This window comes from Eupeodes corollae, chromosome 3 (assembly GCF_945859685.1).
Source record: "Eupeodes corollae chromosome 3, idEupCoro1.1, whole genome shotgun sequence".
In the NCBI taxonomy this organism is placed as follows: domain Eukaryota; kingdom Metazoa; phylum Arthropoda; class Insecta; order Diptera; family Syrphidae; genus Eupeodes; species Eupeodes corollae.
The window spans coordinates 65,227,881-65,246,825 of NC_079149.1; the positions used below are offsets into that span (position 1 = coordinate 65,227,881).

General features: G+C 35.6%; 1 protein-coding gene across 1 annotated transcript; it reads right to left on the reverse strand.

The window, feature by feature from the left end:
- Positions 1–211: 211 nt before the first annotated feature.
- On the reverse strand, positions 212–14,923 carry LOC129952411 (wee1-like protein kinase). The gene is made up of 7 exons (XM_056064973.1): positions 14,574–14,923; positions 9,937–10,166; positions 9,658–9,873; positions 4,621–4,723; positions 3,851–4,549; positions 3,645–3,787; positions 212–426 (listed from the first exon to the last, which is right to left on the reverse strand). Exons 1-7 carry the CDS (start codon positions 14,750–14,752, stop codon positions 326–328), a joined length of 1,671 nt encoding a protein of 556 aa, XP_055920948.1. The 5' UTR covers positions 14,753–14,923; the 3' UTR covers positions 212–325.
- Positions 14,924–18,945: the final 4,022 nt, after the last annotated feature.

Sequence of the window (18,945 nt, forward strand, 5' to 3'; positions counted from 1 at the left end):
TAACTCTTAAAGTTCTGACATTTAATTTAAACGTAAATAGATATTTTAGTTTCAAATTTAAAAAGTTATCAAGTCCTTAGTGGAAAACCAGTGTTCAGTATACTGGTTTCTAATCAGTGCTTTTATAACTTTACCTTATGCATCTTTAGATCTATTATTATTTCATTGGTTTGTTTTAGGAAATGAAAAAAAAAAATAACAAACAACAAAATTTATGATATTTGACTTTTGAATCAGTTATTAGGTATAGATATTTATTAATTTATATACAGTTAAAGCTACAGTATTGATTCTGCAAGTTAGTAAAGATGATGTTAATTCTGCCTTATTGTTCTTCCATTTTCGACATGCAAGATTTTCTTCGCTTGCGCACATATGAGCGCAAACATCGACCAGAGGAGGGGGAATGTTTAATGTCATCGTAACCTTAAAATAAAAGAATAAAACAAAATTAGTTTACAAAATAAATTTTAACTTAATGAGAACGTTAAAAATATCGGAGAAAATCATGCGACTTGTTCTATGTTACATTATAATAAGAACAAATTAATAAAACAATAGATTAGTTTTAGCTGTAAATAATCCAATTTTGCAACATGCAAAGCAGAACCTTTGATCTTGTATAGCCACTCATCTTACTTACATACTTACTTAAGGTGGCGCTACAGTCCGGGGCGGACTAGGACCTCAACCAACATGCGTCTCCAGCCAGCTCGGTTCCTATCTAGCTGTCTCCAGCGCCACCTAAGTGACGATCTTCTTCTATTGCGCCGCACGGTCCCTCGGGATTGGATTAGAAGACCTTCCGGGCTGGAGCGTTGATGTCCAATCGCTCTACATGACACAGCCATCTAAGCCGTTTAACTTTAATTCTCTTAACTAGGTCAGTGTCGCTGTACAGCCCGTACAGTTCTCCATCTATGCGTACGGGACCAAAAATCACCCGAAGAATTTTTTTCTCAAAGCATCCTAAGACGCTCTCATCTTTCTTTGACAGGGTCCAGGCCTCAGCGCCATAAACCGGGATGATGAGTCTCTTATAGATGGTAATTTTAGATGATCGAGAGAGGACTCTACTTCTTAATTGCTTTCTAAATCCAAAGAAGCAGCGATTTGCAAGAGTTATTCTTTGTTTGATTTCAGCGCTGGTGTCGTTGTCTGTGTTTATAGCGGTGCCTAGGTAGACAAAGTCCTTAACTACGTCAAAGTTAAGCTGTCCATGGTGACGTTTTGACCAAGACGTCGTTTTTCAATGTCCTTTTTTGATGACAGCATATACTTGGTCTTACCCTCATTGACCACTAAACTCATCATCTTCGCTTCCGTTGCAATGCTTAAAAACGCTCCACTGACATCATGCTTTTCTTCCAATTATGTCAATATCATCTGCGTATCCGAGTAATTGGATGGACCTTTGGAAGATTGTGCCTCTAGTGTTGACGGTTGAGTTTTGCACAATTTTTTCCAGAACGATGTTAAAGAGTCGCATGACAGTGCATGACCTTGTCTAAAACCTTTTATGATATTTTCCGACTTTAATAGAGCAGCGTGCATTCTCCATCGTCATTCTGCACAAACGGATAAGTTTGACAGCCAAAACTTGCCATTGCTCTTTAGAGCTATAGATGCTGTCATACGCAGCTTTAAAATCGATAAAGAGATGGTGGGTATCAATTTGAGGCTCCTGGGTTTTTTCCAAGATCTGCGGTAGTGTGAATATTTTGTCGATAGTGGACTTTCCCTGTCAGAAGCCACACTGATAAGGGCCCATCAGGTTGTGGACGAACGGCTTCAGACGTTCACATAATACGGCAGAGATGATCTTATATGCAGTTTAGAAGGTCTCCTTTCTTATGTATTGGGCACAATACGCTAAGATTCCAATCATCGGGCACGCTTTCTTCCGACCATATTTTGCAGATGAGTTGGTGCATGCTCCCTAGCAAGTCATCGCCTGCTGCTTTGAAAAGTTCGGCAGCGATGCCGTCAGCTCCAGCAGTTTTGTTTGACGTCAGTTTAGATATAGCTATCTTCACTTCGTCGAGGTCGGGTAGGCGGAATTGTTGATCTGCGTAGCCTAGGTTGAGTGGCTCTATCTCCCTTACAGCGGAAATCGGTTCGTCATCGCCGTTATATAATTTGGAGAAGTGGTCTTCCATATTCTCAACATCGACTGTAGTTCTACTACTATGTTCCCCTGATCGTCTTTACAGGCTTCGGTTCGTGGCTGGTACCCTTGGGAGGTTTTTTCTTTTGGTAAAATATACGAACCTCATTCCTGTTGTGACATCTCACTATCTCCTAGATCGCTCGCTTCTCATGCTCTCTTTTTTTCTCATCTAAGAAGCCGGTGTTCCTCTCTTCTCTTCTGCTCGTAGAGCTCGCGAGCAGCTCTGGTCCTCCGTTTTGTATGCCTCTTCTTTCGCTGCGTGCGCTTACCGGCATTCGTCGTCCAACTAGGGGTTTCGCAGTGGTGGCCGTGTGAAACCTAGCACTTCAGAGGCGGCATCTCTGATGGCTGCAAGTCAATGTCGCCACTGGTTTTCAAGGCTTAATGCAGGCAGCATAGGACTCCTTAGGAGGTTATTAGAGACTCGATCGGAAAAGGACATGGCAGTCTCTTGCAATTGTAGCCGTCTAACGTCAAGTCTTCTCACAGTACTTCCTTGTTTTGGCGTGGATCGGGATATCCCTAGCCGTACCTTGGCTACAATGAGGTAGTGGTCCGAGTCAATGTTGGCCACTCGGAATGTTCGGATATCCTGTGTTCTGGAGAAGTGTCATGCGTCGATCGCAATGTGGTCAATCTGGTTGACGGTTGATTGATCAGGAGATTTCTATGTCCCCTTGTGGATATTGAATGTGTGAATTGCCTACTAGCTACCAAAACATCTCTTTCTAGCCGCGTTAAAATATCCTAAGACAATTTTAATGTCTTAGCCAGGGCACTGCTCATATGTCTTGTCCAAGAGCTCGAAGAATATGTCTTTGGTGCCTTCATTTATATTACAATGACGATATATTGAGGTAAAGCATTACACATTTGCGTAGTCTTACTATAGAATGAATCTCTGTTCTTGACACTACGACCGAAGTCGGGCACAAGGCTATACTGATGAGAATTTTCCTGGAGGCGCGAGTATTACTGGAGTATGCTGGAGGGATGGAATGCAACTGGCTAATTGGCTGGGACATAATCCATTGAAATAACGATTTAAAAGGGGTAGAAAAGAAAATGTACGTCGGTGTTTAAGCGACTTAAACGTTTCATGGATCAATACTTTCCGAGAGATTTAGGAGAGTTGGAGGAGCACCTGCCAAAAAGATGGGAGCTGTACTCAAGCGTTGGACGTTTATTAGGCTTATAGATGACAAACAGATCAGAGGGGAAGAAATACTTCTTGCATTGCCTTAGCGAATCTAAACACCCTACGGAATTTTCGGCGACATCTCGTTTACGATGCTTTTTAAAGGTGATTAGAGATACAAACATCGAGAATATCGAGGTTTTCAGTTTCCTTGGTGAAAGTTTCACCAATTTAATTTTCAAAAAGGTTGTATTAAATAGATTAACGTAAGAACCTCGTTGAAATTTTTAAAAGAAATATAAAAATAAAACAAGAAGAATGTAATACTACACTTACTTGTTCGTTGTGAATGGTCATATTTGTTCAACAGCTTTCTTGCCTCTTTTAATTTCTTCAATAAAATTTCATTTTTTCGCCTTTCTATAGCCAGCTCCTGCGTAAGTTGTGATTTTGACTTGAATTCCAAAGAGCAGAGAATTCTGAAAATAATTTATAAAATAGTTAAAAAAAAAGTAAATAACATAAATTGAATAAGATCTTACGGATGATTGAATATAGTTGTGGAAGATGGTCTTTTTTCTGGATCAGGATGAGTCATCAGTTTGATAAGATCATTGAATTCTCTACTCAAAGTGGGAATATCTGGAATGTTGCCATTCCTCAATTTATGCCAATCTGGTCCATTTTTCGGGAGCGGTCCACCCCCAGCTGCTTCGTATAACGTTATTCCCAACGAAAATATATCCGCTTTAAACAAATGGCTAAAGTCCTCTTGCAAAATTTCATTTGGTAAATATCTGCAATCGCCCTCTTCCACATGTGCTTCCTTCACTGAAGTCACATGACCCAAATCACCTATTTTATAAGTTATAATGCATCCTGTACTATCAAGTTCATCATAGATTCCATCGATGTCTTCTTCATAAGAGTTATCCGTCGCCATCAATGGTAAGCACTTCGATGTTACTTTTGTCAAAAATATATTCCCCGCTTTCAAATCCATATGCACTAAGTCATTGGAATGAATGTATTTAAGGCCCTCGGATACATGTAAAAGTAATATTTTCAGCTCAGGCTCGTTTAAGAACCTTTTTTGTATAAACGATTGTAGACTACCGCCATTGCAAAATTCATTTTGAATAAGCATGTGGTTATCTTCCGCCCAAGCAGAGTAATATCTTACAACGTTGTCGTGTTTTCCAAGAACTGCATGAGCCCAAACTTCGTTTAGTGCTCTCTTCCTGCAATCAAACAAAAAAGATTACTCTAAATAAAAGATTCATGGCGTTAAATTAAAATTTAAATTTCTTACTCAAATGAGCTCCCAGCTACAGGTTTTATACTTTTTTTAATGGCATATATACATCCATCAAGTCGGTTAAGACATTGGTATACCAGACCGAACTCACCAACGCCTACAAAAGCAAAAATTGTATAATATGCATTAATATTTGTGTTGTGTAATTTGTTTGTGTAAACAAGGTTTCAGCAAAATGAATGGTCTTATGACCTAACAGAATTTTTGGAGCCTGTCTGCATCTGCATCTAAAAGGTTTTCAGGTAAGGCTGTTTTAATGAAATTTTTAAAATGTTTTTTGGCAAGCTGATGACATAACTAAAGAACTATTTAAAGCAGCAGGCGATGACTTGGTAGGGAGCATGAACCAACTCATCTGTAAAATATGGTCGAAAGAGAGCATGCCCGATGAGTGTAATCTCAGCATAGTTTACCCGATACATACAAAAGGAACGTCTAAAGCCGTTCGTCCACAATCTGATGGGCCCTTATCAGTGTGTCTTCAGACCAGGAAAGTCCACTATCAACCACATATTCACACTACGGAAGATCTTGGAAAAAACCCATTAACATCAAATTGATACCCACCATCTCTTTATCGATTTTAAAGCCGCGTATGACAGATCCTATAGGGAAGAGCTCTACAGAGCATGTCTAGTTTTGGCATCAAACTTATCCGTTTGTGCAGAATGACGATGGAGAATGCACGCTGCTCTATCAATGACTGAAAAGATCTCACCGATGCATTTGATGTCAAAAAAGGTTTTAGACAAGGCGATGCACTGTCATGCGACTTCTTCAACATCGTTCTGGAAAGAATTGTGCAAAACTCTTGCAAATCACTGCTTCTTTGGACTAAGAAGGCAATTGAGAAGTAAAGTCCTCTCTAGAGCATCTAAAATCATCATCTACATATAAGACACTGATCATCCCGGTTCTCATTTATGGCGCTGAGGCCTGAACCCTGTCATAGAAAGATGAGAGCGTCTTAGGATGCTTCGAGAGAAAAATTCTTCGGGTGATTTTTGGTCCTGTACGCATAGATGGAGAACTGTACGGGCTGTACATCGACACTGACCTAGTTAACAGAATTAAAGTCCAACGGCTTAGATGGCTAGGTCATGTAGAGCGACATCAACGCTCCAGTCCGGAAGGTCTTCCCCGAGGGACGGCGCAGTAGAGGAAGACCGCGACTCAGGTGGGGCACACAAATAGGTGAAGACCTCAACCGACTTGGCGTGCGAAATTGTAGCTAGCTTGGGACAGAGCTGTCTGGAGACGCAAGTTGGTTGAGGCCTAGGTCCGCCCCGGACTGTAGCGCCACCTTAAGTAGAAAAGTAATTAAGTAGTAAGTTTTTGGCAAGAAATTAGAATTAAACCCAATTTTTGAAAGGACGTTTTTTTCAAAAAAATGTGAATGGCTAAATGTTGGCTGCTAACTTTTTTTTTTTTTTTTATAATTAGCAAACACTAAAAGGGTTTTTTATACCTTTAATATGCCAAAGACACAGTGTGAGCATTAGGAAAAGAGGGAAGGGTTGGATAGGAGGTGTCGGTGTACATTGGTTTTAAATTTCTGAACATTGCAATGACAGGGAAAGATAGAGCGTGGCAAGGCGTTCCACATTCGCGTAGTACGGCTAAAAAAAGAATCTCTGTACTTCATAGTACGTCCGAAGTTGGGCTCAAGGGTAAACTGATGGGCATTCCTAGAAGCACGGGTATACGGTTAAATTGTTTAAGGGGAGGAATGCAACTGGCTATTTCACTAGAGCATAGTCCGTTAAAATAACGGTAAAAAAGGGTGAGGCAAGAAACCTTGCGTCGATGTTCGAGTGATGTAAACGAGTTGATGATGTTTATGTCACCAATCATTTTAAAAGCTCTTTTTTGAATACTGTCCAAGAGGCTTAAATAAGTTACTGGAGCACCAGCCCAGAGATGAGAGTTATATTTAAGTTTCGGACGTATATAGGTTTTATAGATTGTAGCCAGATCAGACGGAGAAAAAAATTTCTTGCAACGTCTCAAAAAACCTAGACATCTTGCGGCATTTTTGGCAACATCGCGTATGTGATCGCTCCACAAAAGGTGGTTGCTGATGCACATTCCGAGGATGTCAAGATTTTCTGTTTCGTTGATGCAAGTGCCACTAATAGATAGTGGCAAAGACGGTTTATCTCGCTTTAACGAAGCAAGACAGCATTGCGTTTTCGAAGCATTAAATTCCACACGATTTTTTATTCCCCATTGTACAATGCTGTGTAGGTCGGAATTTAATGAGCTAATCATATTTTGCCGTTGCAGTTCCACATCCGAAGAGGAGGGTTGTGAGTCTGGAAACGAATATGAAAAGCTAAGAGTGCTATCGTCAGCGAAACAATGTATTGGATTAGAAGTAGCGGACAGGAGATCATTTATAAAAATGAGGAAGAGGGTCGGAGACAAAACGGAGCCCTGGGGCACACCAGCGTTTATTTTATGAGTTTCAGACTTGAATCCGTCCAAAACAACTTGTATTGAACGGTTCGAAAGAAAATTTCTAATCCAACGAAGAAGAGATTCAAAATTTTTCAAAAATTTTCTTTGTTTTCAACTTTTTAAAAAGTTATTAATTTTACCAAAAGGCACCTCTATTGAGGCAACAGATCTGAGAGAAATTTTCTCCAATTTGTCCGAAATGTACGGTTTTTGTTTCATCGTAACTTTTTTGCATACACAAATCGGGGAAATCTATGAAACATACACCTCGTGTCACATGGATAGCGACAAGCTTTTTTCGTTTTAATTTGCCCATATTTTTTTAGCACTTAGGCTTTTGAAAAAAAAAAACAAATGTGGAATAAATGACGTAGGTATGTATTAAGTTTATATTGCTAAAGATCTTTGGATTAGGTTGATAAATACAACCTGTTTTTGTGCGTCACATCTAAATTTACTTATTAGTGTTTTAAATCAGATAAAAGGATACTCTGAATGTTTGGGAGCATAACATGAGTATTAATTTGATAGAATCGAGAAGTATGGGCAGAGGTAAGGGTCTAACAAAGGAGAAAATGAGCCAAATTCGAGTTTATTAAAATCTTAGCAAAACCATCCGTTTTATAGCTAGCAAAATTAGAATAAGTTCAAATGTTGTATGCACCTACCTCAAGGACCCAGAGAGGTATGAAAAGAAAACCAAAGAGGGCGATAGTGAGAGCTGCTCCAAATTCAATGGTTTCCATTAGTAAAATCAAGACAGAAGCTGGGGTAAATGCTAGTAGAACGACTGTTGCTTGGGTGATACAGGAGGCAGATCACCTATTACAGGACCATTAAGCTGGATTTTCAAAGCTCTAAAATGACCGCAATCACTAACAAATCGATTCTATAACAAGCTTTTCCGTAATTTTCTGAATCATTTGGTGGACAATGATGAACTTGTCAACAAGATAATGCACAAACAACAAAAGCCTTAATTCAGGGGCAAAATGTGAACCTATTACCATAGCTCCCATAATCTTCTACCTGAACATAATGGAAAACGTGTGGGGATGGTTTTCTAGAAAAGCTTACGAAGGAGGACGGCAATACCGAAAAATCGAAGACATTATTGAAGCCATAAAACAGTCCTGAGGTCAAATTTCGCTCAGTTATCTGACAGCATTCTATGAATCCCTACACCACAGGTTACTTGAAATAATTCAGAAATCAGGAGGCAGCACAAATTACTAAAAATTAACTATAAGATTTAGATTATAAGGATCTTCCCAGACCTTTTAGGGCAAACCGAATGAAATTATGTTGAATCGATTCAATACGTTTTCTATAAATTTCGTAATAAGGAGTCCATACTTGCGATGCATACTCAAGATGAGGACGAACATAGCAATTGTACAAAGAAAGAGTAACACAGGGATCATTGAACTCCTTTGGCCTGCGTTTTATAAAACCAAGCATAGAACTTGCTTCATTAACAATAAAATTAATGTGATGTGTAAATTGTGTAAGTTGGAACAGAAATACACACCTAAGTCTTTAAATGTGGAGACGCTACAAAGGTTTTTGCTGTGATATACAATAATCAAATACAATACCGACACGTTTTTTATTAAAATGTATTGTCTGGAATTTTAAAGGGTTGAGGGTAAGGCTATTTTTGCACAACAAAATGTGAAACTATCAATGTCGGCTTGTAAAAGAATACGATCATGGGTGGACTTTATTATTTTAAAAATCTTCATGTTGTCAGCAAAAATGAGAATTTTACTTGAGCGTTGACATAACGATACGTCGTTAATAGACAGGATGAATAGAAAATCGCCAAAATGGCTTCCCTGGGGAACACCAGATTGAACAACAAAAGGTTCAAAATGACAATTCCTAAATCTTACCTCATAGTATCTGTTTTCAAGGTATGATTTTTTAGATCTTGTTATGTGACACAAAAAAACAGATACTTTTCATGAACTTCTTTGGAAAATCCACCAAAAAACTTGTATCAACTTAATACACACCTCATTCATCCCACATTTGTTTTTTTTTAACCTAAAGATTTGAAAAATATCGTGAAATAAAAAAAATATTGCCCCTATTCATGTGGCATAAAGTGTATGTATTTAAATACTAAATGATTTACATTTTGAATTCTTGACCCTTTACCGAACAGCTGATTGTGAAACGTCAAAAACAGTGTGCACTAACTTTGTATCTAATCGTTCAATGTACAAACCTAATTTAGATGTCAAAACCACTATACGATTAAGATTTAACTCTTCATAGTGGAGGGAATACAAATTTGTATCAACGTTTTTATCTTCACATAAGGTGATGAATTCTTGAAAAAAGCTTGAGGGAAATAAATAATAAATTAGGTGGCGCAATAGTTCGTAGAGAACCAAGGCCTAGTGACTTACAACTCCATTTAAAACAAATCTTTTGGCCGTGAGCGAATGTAAAAATGCTTTTTGTACAAACAAATAATTTGATTTTTGATATCTTCAAGTAAATGTATTAGTAACTTTTTTTAAAATAAAGAATGTTTATGAAGTCATTTATAAAATGTCTTACCTATTAATGAGATTTCTAGAAATTCCTTTTTGTATCGGCTAATGTTTGTGTCTTGTAGAGCTAACCGCTTCGGAGCTTGTAAAAAATCAGCGGCGTTATCTTCAAGTAAATCGATCGACGCAAAATCGGAGTTAAGGAACGATATTAGAGATGATGTTTTCTGGTTTTCTCGACCAAATTGTGTACGGCATCGTTTTTTATTTTGTGCTAGTAAACCTAATGTTTTGAAAAAAAATATAAAAATAAAAAACAATTCATACAAATACAAATAAAACATACTATTAGGAGTAAACGGATTCACATTGGCTGATTGCATTGAATTGTCTAAAACTTTATTATGCAATGGTACGGGTTTTGGCTTTTCCAGCGGACATGAGTTTTTGATTTCTGTATTATTGCATGATTTTCTCTCCGTTAGGCACTGACCTTCAGCGTTAGTTAAATGGTTGAAACTTTTTACTGATGATTTTTGAATTATGGTTTTTGGAGTTGCCGGGGTATCAAATAATCTGAAAATAGAGATACAATACAGGTTTGAGAAAAGACATTTCAAGCTTTAGATTTTTAAATTTTCATATATTTTAATAATAATTGGTTCAGATAAAAATCGTCATTTTGTTTAACACCTAATAAAAATAATTGGGTAAATTAATAAGTAACTAAATTAAATAATTTGTTTAAAATACTTGTTTCTTGTATTGAATTTGATCATTTTGGTCTGAATATCGGACATGTTTAGGCAGCTGAAGGCAACAAAGATTGTAATAAGAACAACAATGAATTGCAGTTAGATAGATATTTTTATTCAATAATTTGAAGGTTCTTGTTGCATACATTTTTTGGTTTAAGGAATAAATAATAAGGCATGACAAAAATGTCGTCTGCCCGAGTTACAATGTTATTTAATTCTATATTCAATTTAAAATCATACAATTTTTAGTTTTTTTTCAAGTAATTGGTACTTATTGACTTGTAGCATAATTTACTTTTAATTCAATCAAACAATAAAAAGGAGATTACTTGTGACTTTTAGTTTAGTCGAAACAAAATTACTTTAATTACTTTTACTGAAAAATAAAAATTTGCTTACTTTAAGTTTATTTACAAAATCCAAAGAAAAACATGACTTTTAGTAGACACAAAAATACAAAAAAAGGTAGTTTAAAAAAGTTCATTCATGATTCTTCTTTTATAGATCATTGCCTCGGAGGTATATTTTTGGATCAGCAACCAATCTTTTCCATTTAGATAACTTATTGTCCTAAAGCCTAAAGCAATTATGTTCATTTAGATTATAGTTAAGTTTCGAATAAATGTCCCTTTTCATAGATGTTCTCTCCTTTTCTATGAACGTGTTCCTTTCATTTTCATCGATCGATTGGATAACCTCGTACAGTGCTTTTTATCTGGAGACCAGTACATCCATTCAGTTCTAGAATAATACCAACATTTGCAGCAAGATCAATCCAATTCTTGTAGAATCTAATTTTTCGACGTATGACACTTCTCAACAGAATATTTGGCAATCTGTTTCGATCCATATTAATCACCTGTATCAAATAGTCTGCACTCAGATTCAATGTTGATACAAAAACTGTCGAAAGCCCTGTTTCCAAATGATACATGAACTTAGGCGTATTCAGAAGGAGGAGAAATACTTTTTTAAGGAAGAATCGAGGCAAATTTTCAATAATTTCGAATTTCCGAACACCCCTGATCTGTGCTCCATAACAGAAATGCTTTTGCAGTTGCGTTAAAAACTTTATATTTGGCGTTTGTTGATATGTTGTTCGAGCAAATAGCCTATCTAGCAGCATCAGCCTTGGCTTTGAGGTGTTTGTCCATGTTCAAATTAAACGTGAGTCATTTCCAGATAAATTGCAATAGTATTCCATAGAAATGACAGTAATAAATGGTCACTTTCGAAGAACTTTTGAGACTCTAAAGTAAAGAAACTTTTCAGTGACCAATAATATGGAATACCATCATGGTTGGCGTTTAGTTCGACGAACAATATGAAAACTGTCCTTTTTTATTCAACTTTTTAAATGGATTAGATGGACAAAATTACAATTGAGATATACACACAACGATGGAAGTAAGTATAAAATAAAAATTATTTTCTTAACACTATAAAATTCATTTAAGAAACATTTGTTCTTTATTTTTTAGAATTTAAATCGTTTCTTCTAAATATTTTTTCAACTATTCAAGCCAACTTATATTGTTTAAAAAAATAAAAATGTTCGTACGTTGGTAACATCCATAAAACCTAATAATTTGTATAGGTCTCGATTTTAAGGTTATTAATTTCCTTAACATGTTTAAAGTTTAAACACAGTGCAAGTTTTAGGAAAATAGGAAAGGATGAAAGAGGAGATACCGATGCACATTGGTCTTAAAGTTTTGAATGTTAAAATGATAGTCAAAAACGAGTATTACGCCTTAATTATTTGAGGTGGTGGGGGGGAATGCAACTGGCTAATTCGACACAACACTGTTTATAAAAATATCGATGGAACAACGAAAGGCATGAAACATTACGACGTAATTGTTTCGGTTATAGTTCTATCGCCTATCATTTTCAAAGCTCTTTTTTGGATCCTGTCCAAAATACTAAAACCTGTCTTAGGGGCACCTGCCCAAATATGCTAGTTATATTAGAGTTTTGGACGAATCAAGGCTTTGTAAACTACAGCCAGATCAGAAGGGGTAAAACATTTCGTGCACCGTCGGAGAAATCCTAAGCATTTAGCAGCATTTTTGGAAAAATCGAATATGTGATCATTCCATAAGAGGTGATCTGTGATACACATACCGAGCACTGAAAGTTGATTAGTTTTTTGGATGCAAGTGCCACTCATAGATAGTGGTAGGGGTGCGTTACTCTTTAACGACAGGAGACAGCATTGAGTTTTTGAAGCATTACATTTTACACGGTTTATAATTCCCCATTGGACAATGCTGTCTTGATCAGAATTTAATGAGCTTATCATACGCTGCCGTTTAAGTTCCACATCCGAAGGACAAGGATGTAAATCTAGAGAAGAATTTGAAAACCTGAGGGTACTATCGTCAGCGAAACAGTTTAATGGATTAAAAGTGACAGACAAAAGATCGTTGATGAAGATAAAGAAGAGAGCCGGAGACAAAACGGAGCCCTGGGGAACACCAGCATTTATTTTATGAATTTCAGACTTGAAACCATCCAATACAACTTGTATTGAACGGTTAGAAAGGTATTTTTTTAATGCCAAAAGCACGCACTTTCGATAAGTGAGCTTGGCACCGAGCTCTTTCAAAGGCCTTTGAAATATCAAGTGCAATAATCTTACTTTCTCCTAAACGATGTAAGGTTTTGTTCCACTGTTCGGTGAGATAAACCATAAGATCACCAGTGGACCTATTGCTGCGAAAGCCATACGCCGGTCATTAAGAAGCTTCCGTTTTTCAAAATATGTCTTAAACTGAAAATTGATCGGTTCCATGACCTTGGAAAGAAGGAACGTGAGTGCTATTGGACGCTAGTTGAGAATAAGGAGGATTTGCCTTTTTTAGGGGCAAGCTGTAAAAATGCTGTTTTCCATCCGCTGGGAAAGAGACCTGTAGAGTAGGAAACATGGAAAAGCTCACGCAGTGGTTTTGCAAGTGTTACAGACGACCTCTTCAGAACAATAGGGGGAATACTATCAGGGCCAGCGGATTTCCGTCTGTCAAGGTCTTTCAGTACTCTTGCAACTGTATGAGTGCGAAAGAAGATTTGTCCCATAAAATCGTTTGTGCTCCCAAGAACAGGAGGACTCATGACACTTTCATTAGCGTCGAAGTAACAGCAAATTGTGCTGCAGGAAAATTGGCTTTTTCAATCGAGCTTACATTATGGACGAGCTGTCATTGTCATTGTGGACGAGCGTTGGAACCTAGGATGACGTGGTGTTTCGTACGTTTTTTACAAATGACCAGAAATTTGTACTACCTTAAGGACATTGTAGTATTTTATTGCCTTTCTGGTCATGCAAAAATTTGGTTGGTTGATTATGAGCGTTTCAGGTCTTTCTAACTTGTTTGAACTTATTCCGGTTTTCGTCAGTGGAGTTGGCTTTATAAATCCGACAACTTAAATCTCAGAACCTTATAACCTCTTTACAGCTCAAATCAAACCATGAGTTTTCTTTAGGTTTGATAAATTTCACACTATTCGGGATAACGTTTTTCATTCCACGCATAGTGACCAGTTAAAGTTCCTTTAAAATTCATTGAAGTCGTCCCAGTTGGCTTTCTCATATTGCCAAATGGTTCTCATAGGAGTTTTTTCTTTAACTGGGTTTTTTAGACATGAGAATTTTGCATATGAAACAGTAGTTCAATATCCCTAGAGACGTAAATGCACTGATTCTCCTGGACGTGAATTAAATGATTATATCGAACCAAATAGCAGAATAAGGATGGTACTAGCTAGAGCTGAAAGCATATCTTGCCGAACATCTTCAATGAATACTCTTATATAGGTACACATTTATTTTAACACTTCCAAAAATTAGACGTAAGCTATTAGACTCACAAACAGTCACAAAGAATGAATATCGCATTTAATTTCCATATCATTTAAAGTACTTTTGACCAATCAAGCCTTGGTCCGACTATCATTAAAAACTGAAGGCCTAAAATTGAACTTGAGCCAACCCTTCATCGATTTGCAGAGAACCTATGCCTTCAATGTCTTACCACCCACAAAAAGAAAAACAACGTAATAATGAATTGGATATGCTTTCTACGCCTCCGAAGTCATATTCGATATATTCTTGTATATTAAAGGTCCACTTCCAATACACCAAAAACACTTAAAACTAAATCACAATCTTGTTCAGCCTTTTGTGTTTTTCACAATAAACACTAACTTTAATCGGATCACTTACCTCAATGCTCTAACCTTTCGGTAAGGAGGTGATAGGGAACTCTGTTGTACAGGTTTGGTTGTTGCAGTTGGCAATTCATTAACACGTATAGGAGGAGCCTTTTTAAATGTTTGAAATGGAGGCGACCCAAATGTGAGCTTCCGAGGTTGAATTGTTCCGAAACTGGGTGAAGATTGCATCTTGCTTTCTATTTGTTTATTATTAGGAAGTTATTTCATAGCAAACTCAAAAACAATAAAGATTAATATATATTTATATAGATGTAGAAAACTAATTTAAACACAATAGGAAAGGAATTAACAAAAATATTTGTATTTACTAATTACTACTAGTTTCAGGTTCTTTTTAAATTGTTGCTTGTATTCAAATTTGAATTAAAACCATTAAACAACCACGACATGTCAATATTTCCAATTACGTTCCAGTGCTTCCATTAAGTTAATACCATGGAATATTTCATTTCCAGGGTATAAAATATTTCCCTTAAGCACAGTTCACAGCAGGAACATTGGATTAAGGCACTGTGTGCAATGTGTTAAATTTGTATTTATGATCAAAATTTTCAAAAGAATTTTTAATAATAGATTGCCATTAGATCAATGCAATTCAATGTCAATATTTATACAGGAATTATGTTCTTAAGATGAATATATCTCTTAAATTATTATAATGACATAAGAAAAACAGTGAAATTAAATTAAAAATATGAACATACGTTATTTGTGAAACTTATAAAATCTGATAAATGACTTTCGGATGGGTTTGGAGAGTTTTTTTTTTAAGTTATTGTTATTGTAGAATCTGATCTATTTGTTGTCGCTGTGAATATTTTCTGCAAACAAAAATATATCTATTTACATACATGCGCTTACAACTGGCTACGGCGAACGTGATAACACAAAGACCTAGAAATTGTTCAACAAATTTTATTTAGAAAAATATGTGAAAAGTAAAATCAGGTGAAAAGTATACCAAATATAATTCAATCTAATTAAGATTTAGGTGTTGACCGCAAGCTGCCGTGATTTATTTTAACCATCACTTTTGTTGATGTCAAGTTTGTATATACAGTTTAAAATATTATTATTATTAATATTATAATATTATATATAATATTATTTTATTTTTTACGCTTGCCGTTGCCGCAAGGTGGCATTGGAAGTTTTGTATACAGGAGGTGAAGTACAATAAATCCACTATGTACCATTCCGTAGAATCTCGCGATGATAATACTACAGATTTTATGTACACAAATGCCAATTCCTTTTAAAATCCGGATTAAAGTATTATTGGTTGAATCACAAACACGTTTCAGCTTCGGCTTCACCTGAAGTTTACGAGGTCAACCATAGGAATTCAATACATGCTATCACAATGGAGCTTCGACATCACGTTTCGTAAGTAAAAGAACGTAGTGTAACGTAATGTGACTCCAAACGGAAGCTCTAGTTCAATTATCTGAATATTTGCTTTGTCTGACAGCTCAACAGCTGTACAAAAATGCCAAAATAAAATGTTTGCTCTTTGGAGGAATGAAATAATAGAAATGTCATTCAAAGCAACCTCGATGCAGGCCCACCGTAAGCCGAAGCTGATAAGTGTTTGTGATTCAGCCATAAGTCTCAAACGACATGACTTTTTGTAAGCTAAAAGAAATCCACATAAATCATTTCTCATTTTGTAAATAATTTTTTTTTTAACTTTTCAAAGGAAGTTATTGTAATGGGTTCGATTTGTCTAATTGAAAATTTTGACATTTCTCGACGTTTCAAGGTCCCTAGAGTCAAAATAAAAGATTTTTAGAAAGATGTGCGTGCGTGTGTACGAACATTCATACGTCCGTAGCTCAAGATCCAGAAGAGATATCGACTTCAAATAAATTTTGTTATACAGATAATAAGGCAGAAAGATGCAAAAAAGATTCACAAGAAAATTGTTTACCATAGCAGTTTAAAAAAAAGGGGAAAATGTTGGTTAGGTTTATTTATTTATTTATTTTATTTATTTATTTAGCTTAATACAAGCTATCATAACTTAACTTAACACTAGCTTAACATTTTTTTTTTTTTTTTGCAGTTCTTGTTATCAGTTTTCAACATTAATTCATGTAGGCCCTAAGGCCCACATAAAAGCTCTTTAATGTACAAGAACTAACAATTTTGATTTTATTTAACTTAAAATTACAGGGGACGGGGAATTCGGACTCAAAAAGGGAAAAAGTAAAGGGTATCTTTCTGATGGGATTTGGAAATGTTGAAATCGAAAACTACCATAGCAGCGTTGCAGTGACGAAGAATTCTAGACATTGGTTCAAAGTGCCCGTAATTAGTGCGGTGATGAGGGATATAGAAAAGGGAAACAGGTCGCAGATTTCGAGGGTTAGTGTTAAGATGAATATCACTCAGGAGTTCCGGGGAATCTATATTGTCCATTAACAAATTCAGATGTTTGTCACACATAATACCAAGATCTCTAATAGAATCGACTATGTTGACGACGTCATTAAGGAAGTAGTATACTCTATGAGATGGGATTTGTTTGCGCGAAAAGGTTATTTGTTTACATTTACCTACATTTAACTAGGAAATTATGCATGCACCAAACAAAAAAGATATTAAGATCATTTTGTAAAAGTAAGGAATCAGATGGAGTAGAGATAATCTTAAAAATGTTCTTATCATCCGCAAACATTAGGATATCTGAGTTTTTTAATTTAAGACAGACATCGTTAACAGATAAGACGAAGAGAAGGGGGCCAAGGTGACTACCTTGTGGGACTCCAGAAGTTGCATGTATAGGATTGGAGACTGAGTTACGGAAAAGGACTCTATAAGTTCTATTCGCAAGATAGGAGCTTATCCAGTTTATAAATATAGATGGAAAGCCTAGAGCTCTTAGTTTGAGATAAATTATGTTATGGGATATTTTATCAAAGGCTTTGCTGTAATCAGTGTATACGACATCAACTTCTTTGCCATTCTCAAGTCGTAGTGGATCTACCTTTAAGAAAACCATGTTGAGCGGGGAAGAATAAAGGCTTGCAATGGCCCTAAATATCTCTAAATTATTTTATATAATATATTGTAACGTGATACCAAACTAGTATATTTTTGGAGAAAAATCCAATTAACGTTTTTTTTATGAAACAAAAAACTAAAAAAATTTGTCAGCTCGAAAATTTTACGAATACAAAATGATTTTATCTCAAAAACAATTGTGTGCAACTAAAAATTATGCTTCTAACATCTGGTAAAATTTTGAGAAAAATCGAATTGACAATTTTTTTATAAAAAATAAAAACCTAAGAAAAACATTACTCAAAATTGGTAAAAATTGAATTTCTACTCAAATATCTTTTCAAGAATTTAAAATATTGTCTTCAAACTTTTTTATTTCACAGAAAACATTGTTTTCGATATTCAGTAGTTTTCAAATAAAAAACCAACAGCCTGTTTTTTCATAAGAAAATAAAATCTACAAAAAATAGTACGCAAATTTGGTAAAAATTGATGTTCGGTTCTTGACATCTCTCAAATTAATTTCATTCATCCAATTTGTAAAAATTTAAGAAATGCTACTAAAATTGGTACACATTTTTTTCCACTAAAAATCTATTTAACAAAACTAGATTTTCAAACTAAACTATTAATATACATATATTTTTAAATTTTTAAGAAAAATTTAACTAACAACTTTTTAAACCCAACACGAAAACCTAAAATCTTTTAAGCAAGCCAAATCGACATACGGGTAGGAAGTTATCAGTGTGGTTCGCATCCCAGCCTCTTTTTTATTTTTCTCATTACAATTGTGAATCACAGTACGTATACTTAATAAAAAAAAGGAAAAACTCCTGCAAATAAGGTAATAGACAATACTTTAATACAAGTTTTATTGGACTGGTGCGCCTCAGGGCTTCGTTGTTGCAAACTACCTGTTCTTCGTAACTTCTAATTTCAATTATTCTTTCACTGACGATAGTACTTTTAGCTCTTTATTCACATATGTACATAATGAACGTTTCCGGACTAATATCAATCATATTCGGACATTAACAACACAATATAATTGCCTCCTTAAATTCTCATCTCAAAACTATTGGGGAATAAGCAACAGCGTGAAGTTTAATGCTTGAAAAGCCCAACCCTGTCTTGAATTGTTAAATCGTTATTCAACCTTCTTGCTGTAAGCGTTCTTAAATTAAAATTATTACTTTATAAAAGCAAGCATGCAAGCCTATAAAAAAAAACAAGTACAATTGAAACTAACATGCAGACTTTACATTAATAATAATAATAACATGTGTTTTATAAAACATAACAATGTAACGAAGAGCTTTTCTCTTTAAATTTATGCAAGTGCATGATATCGT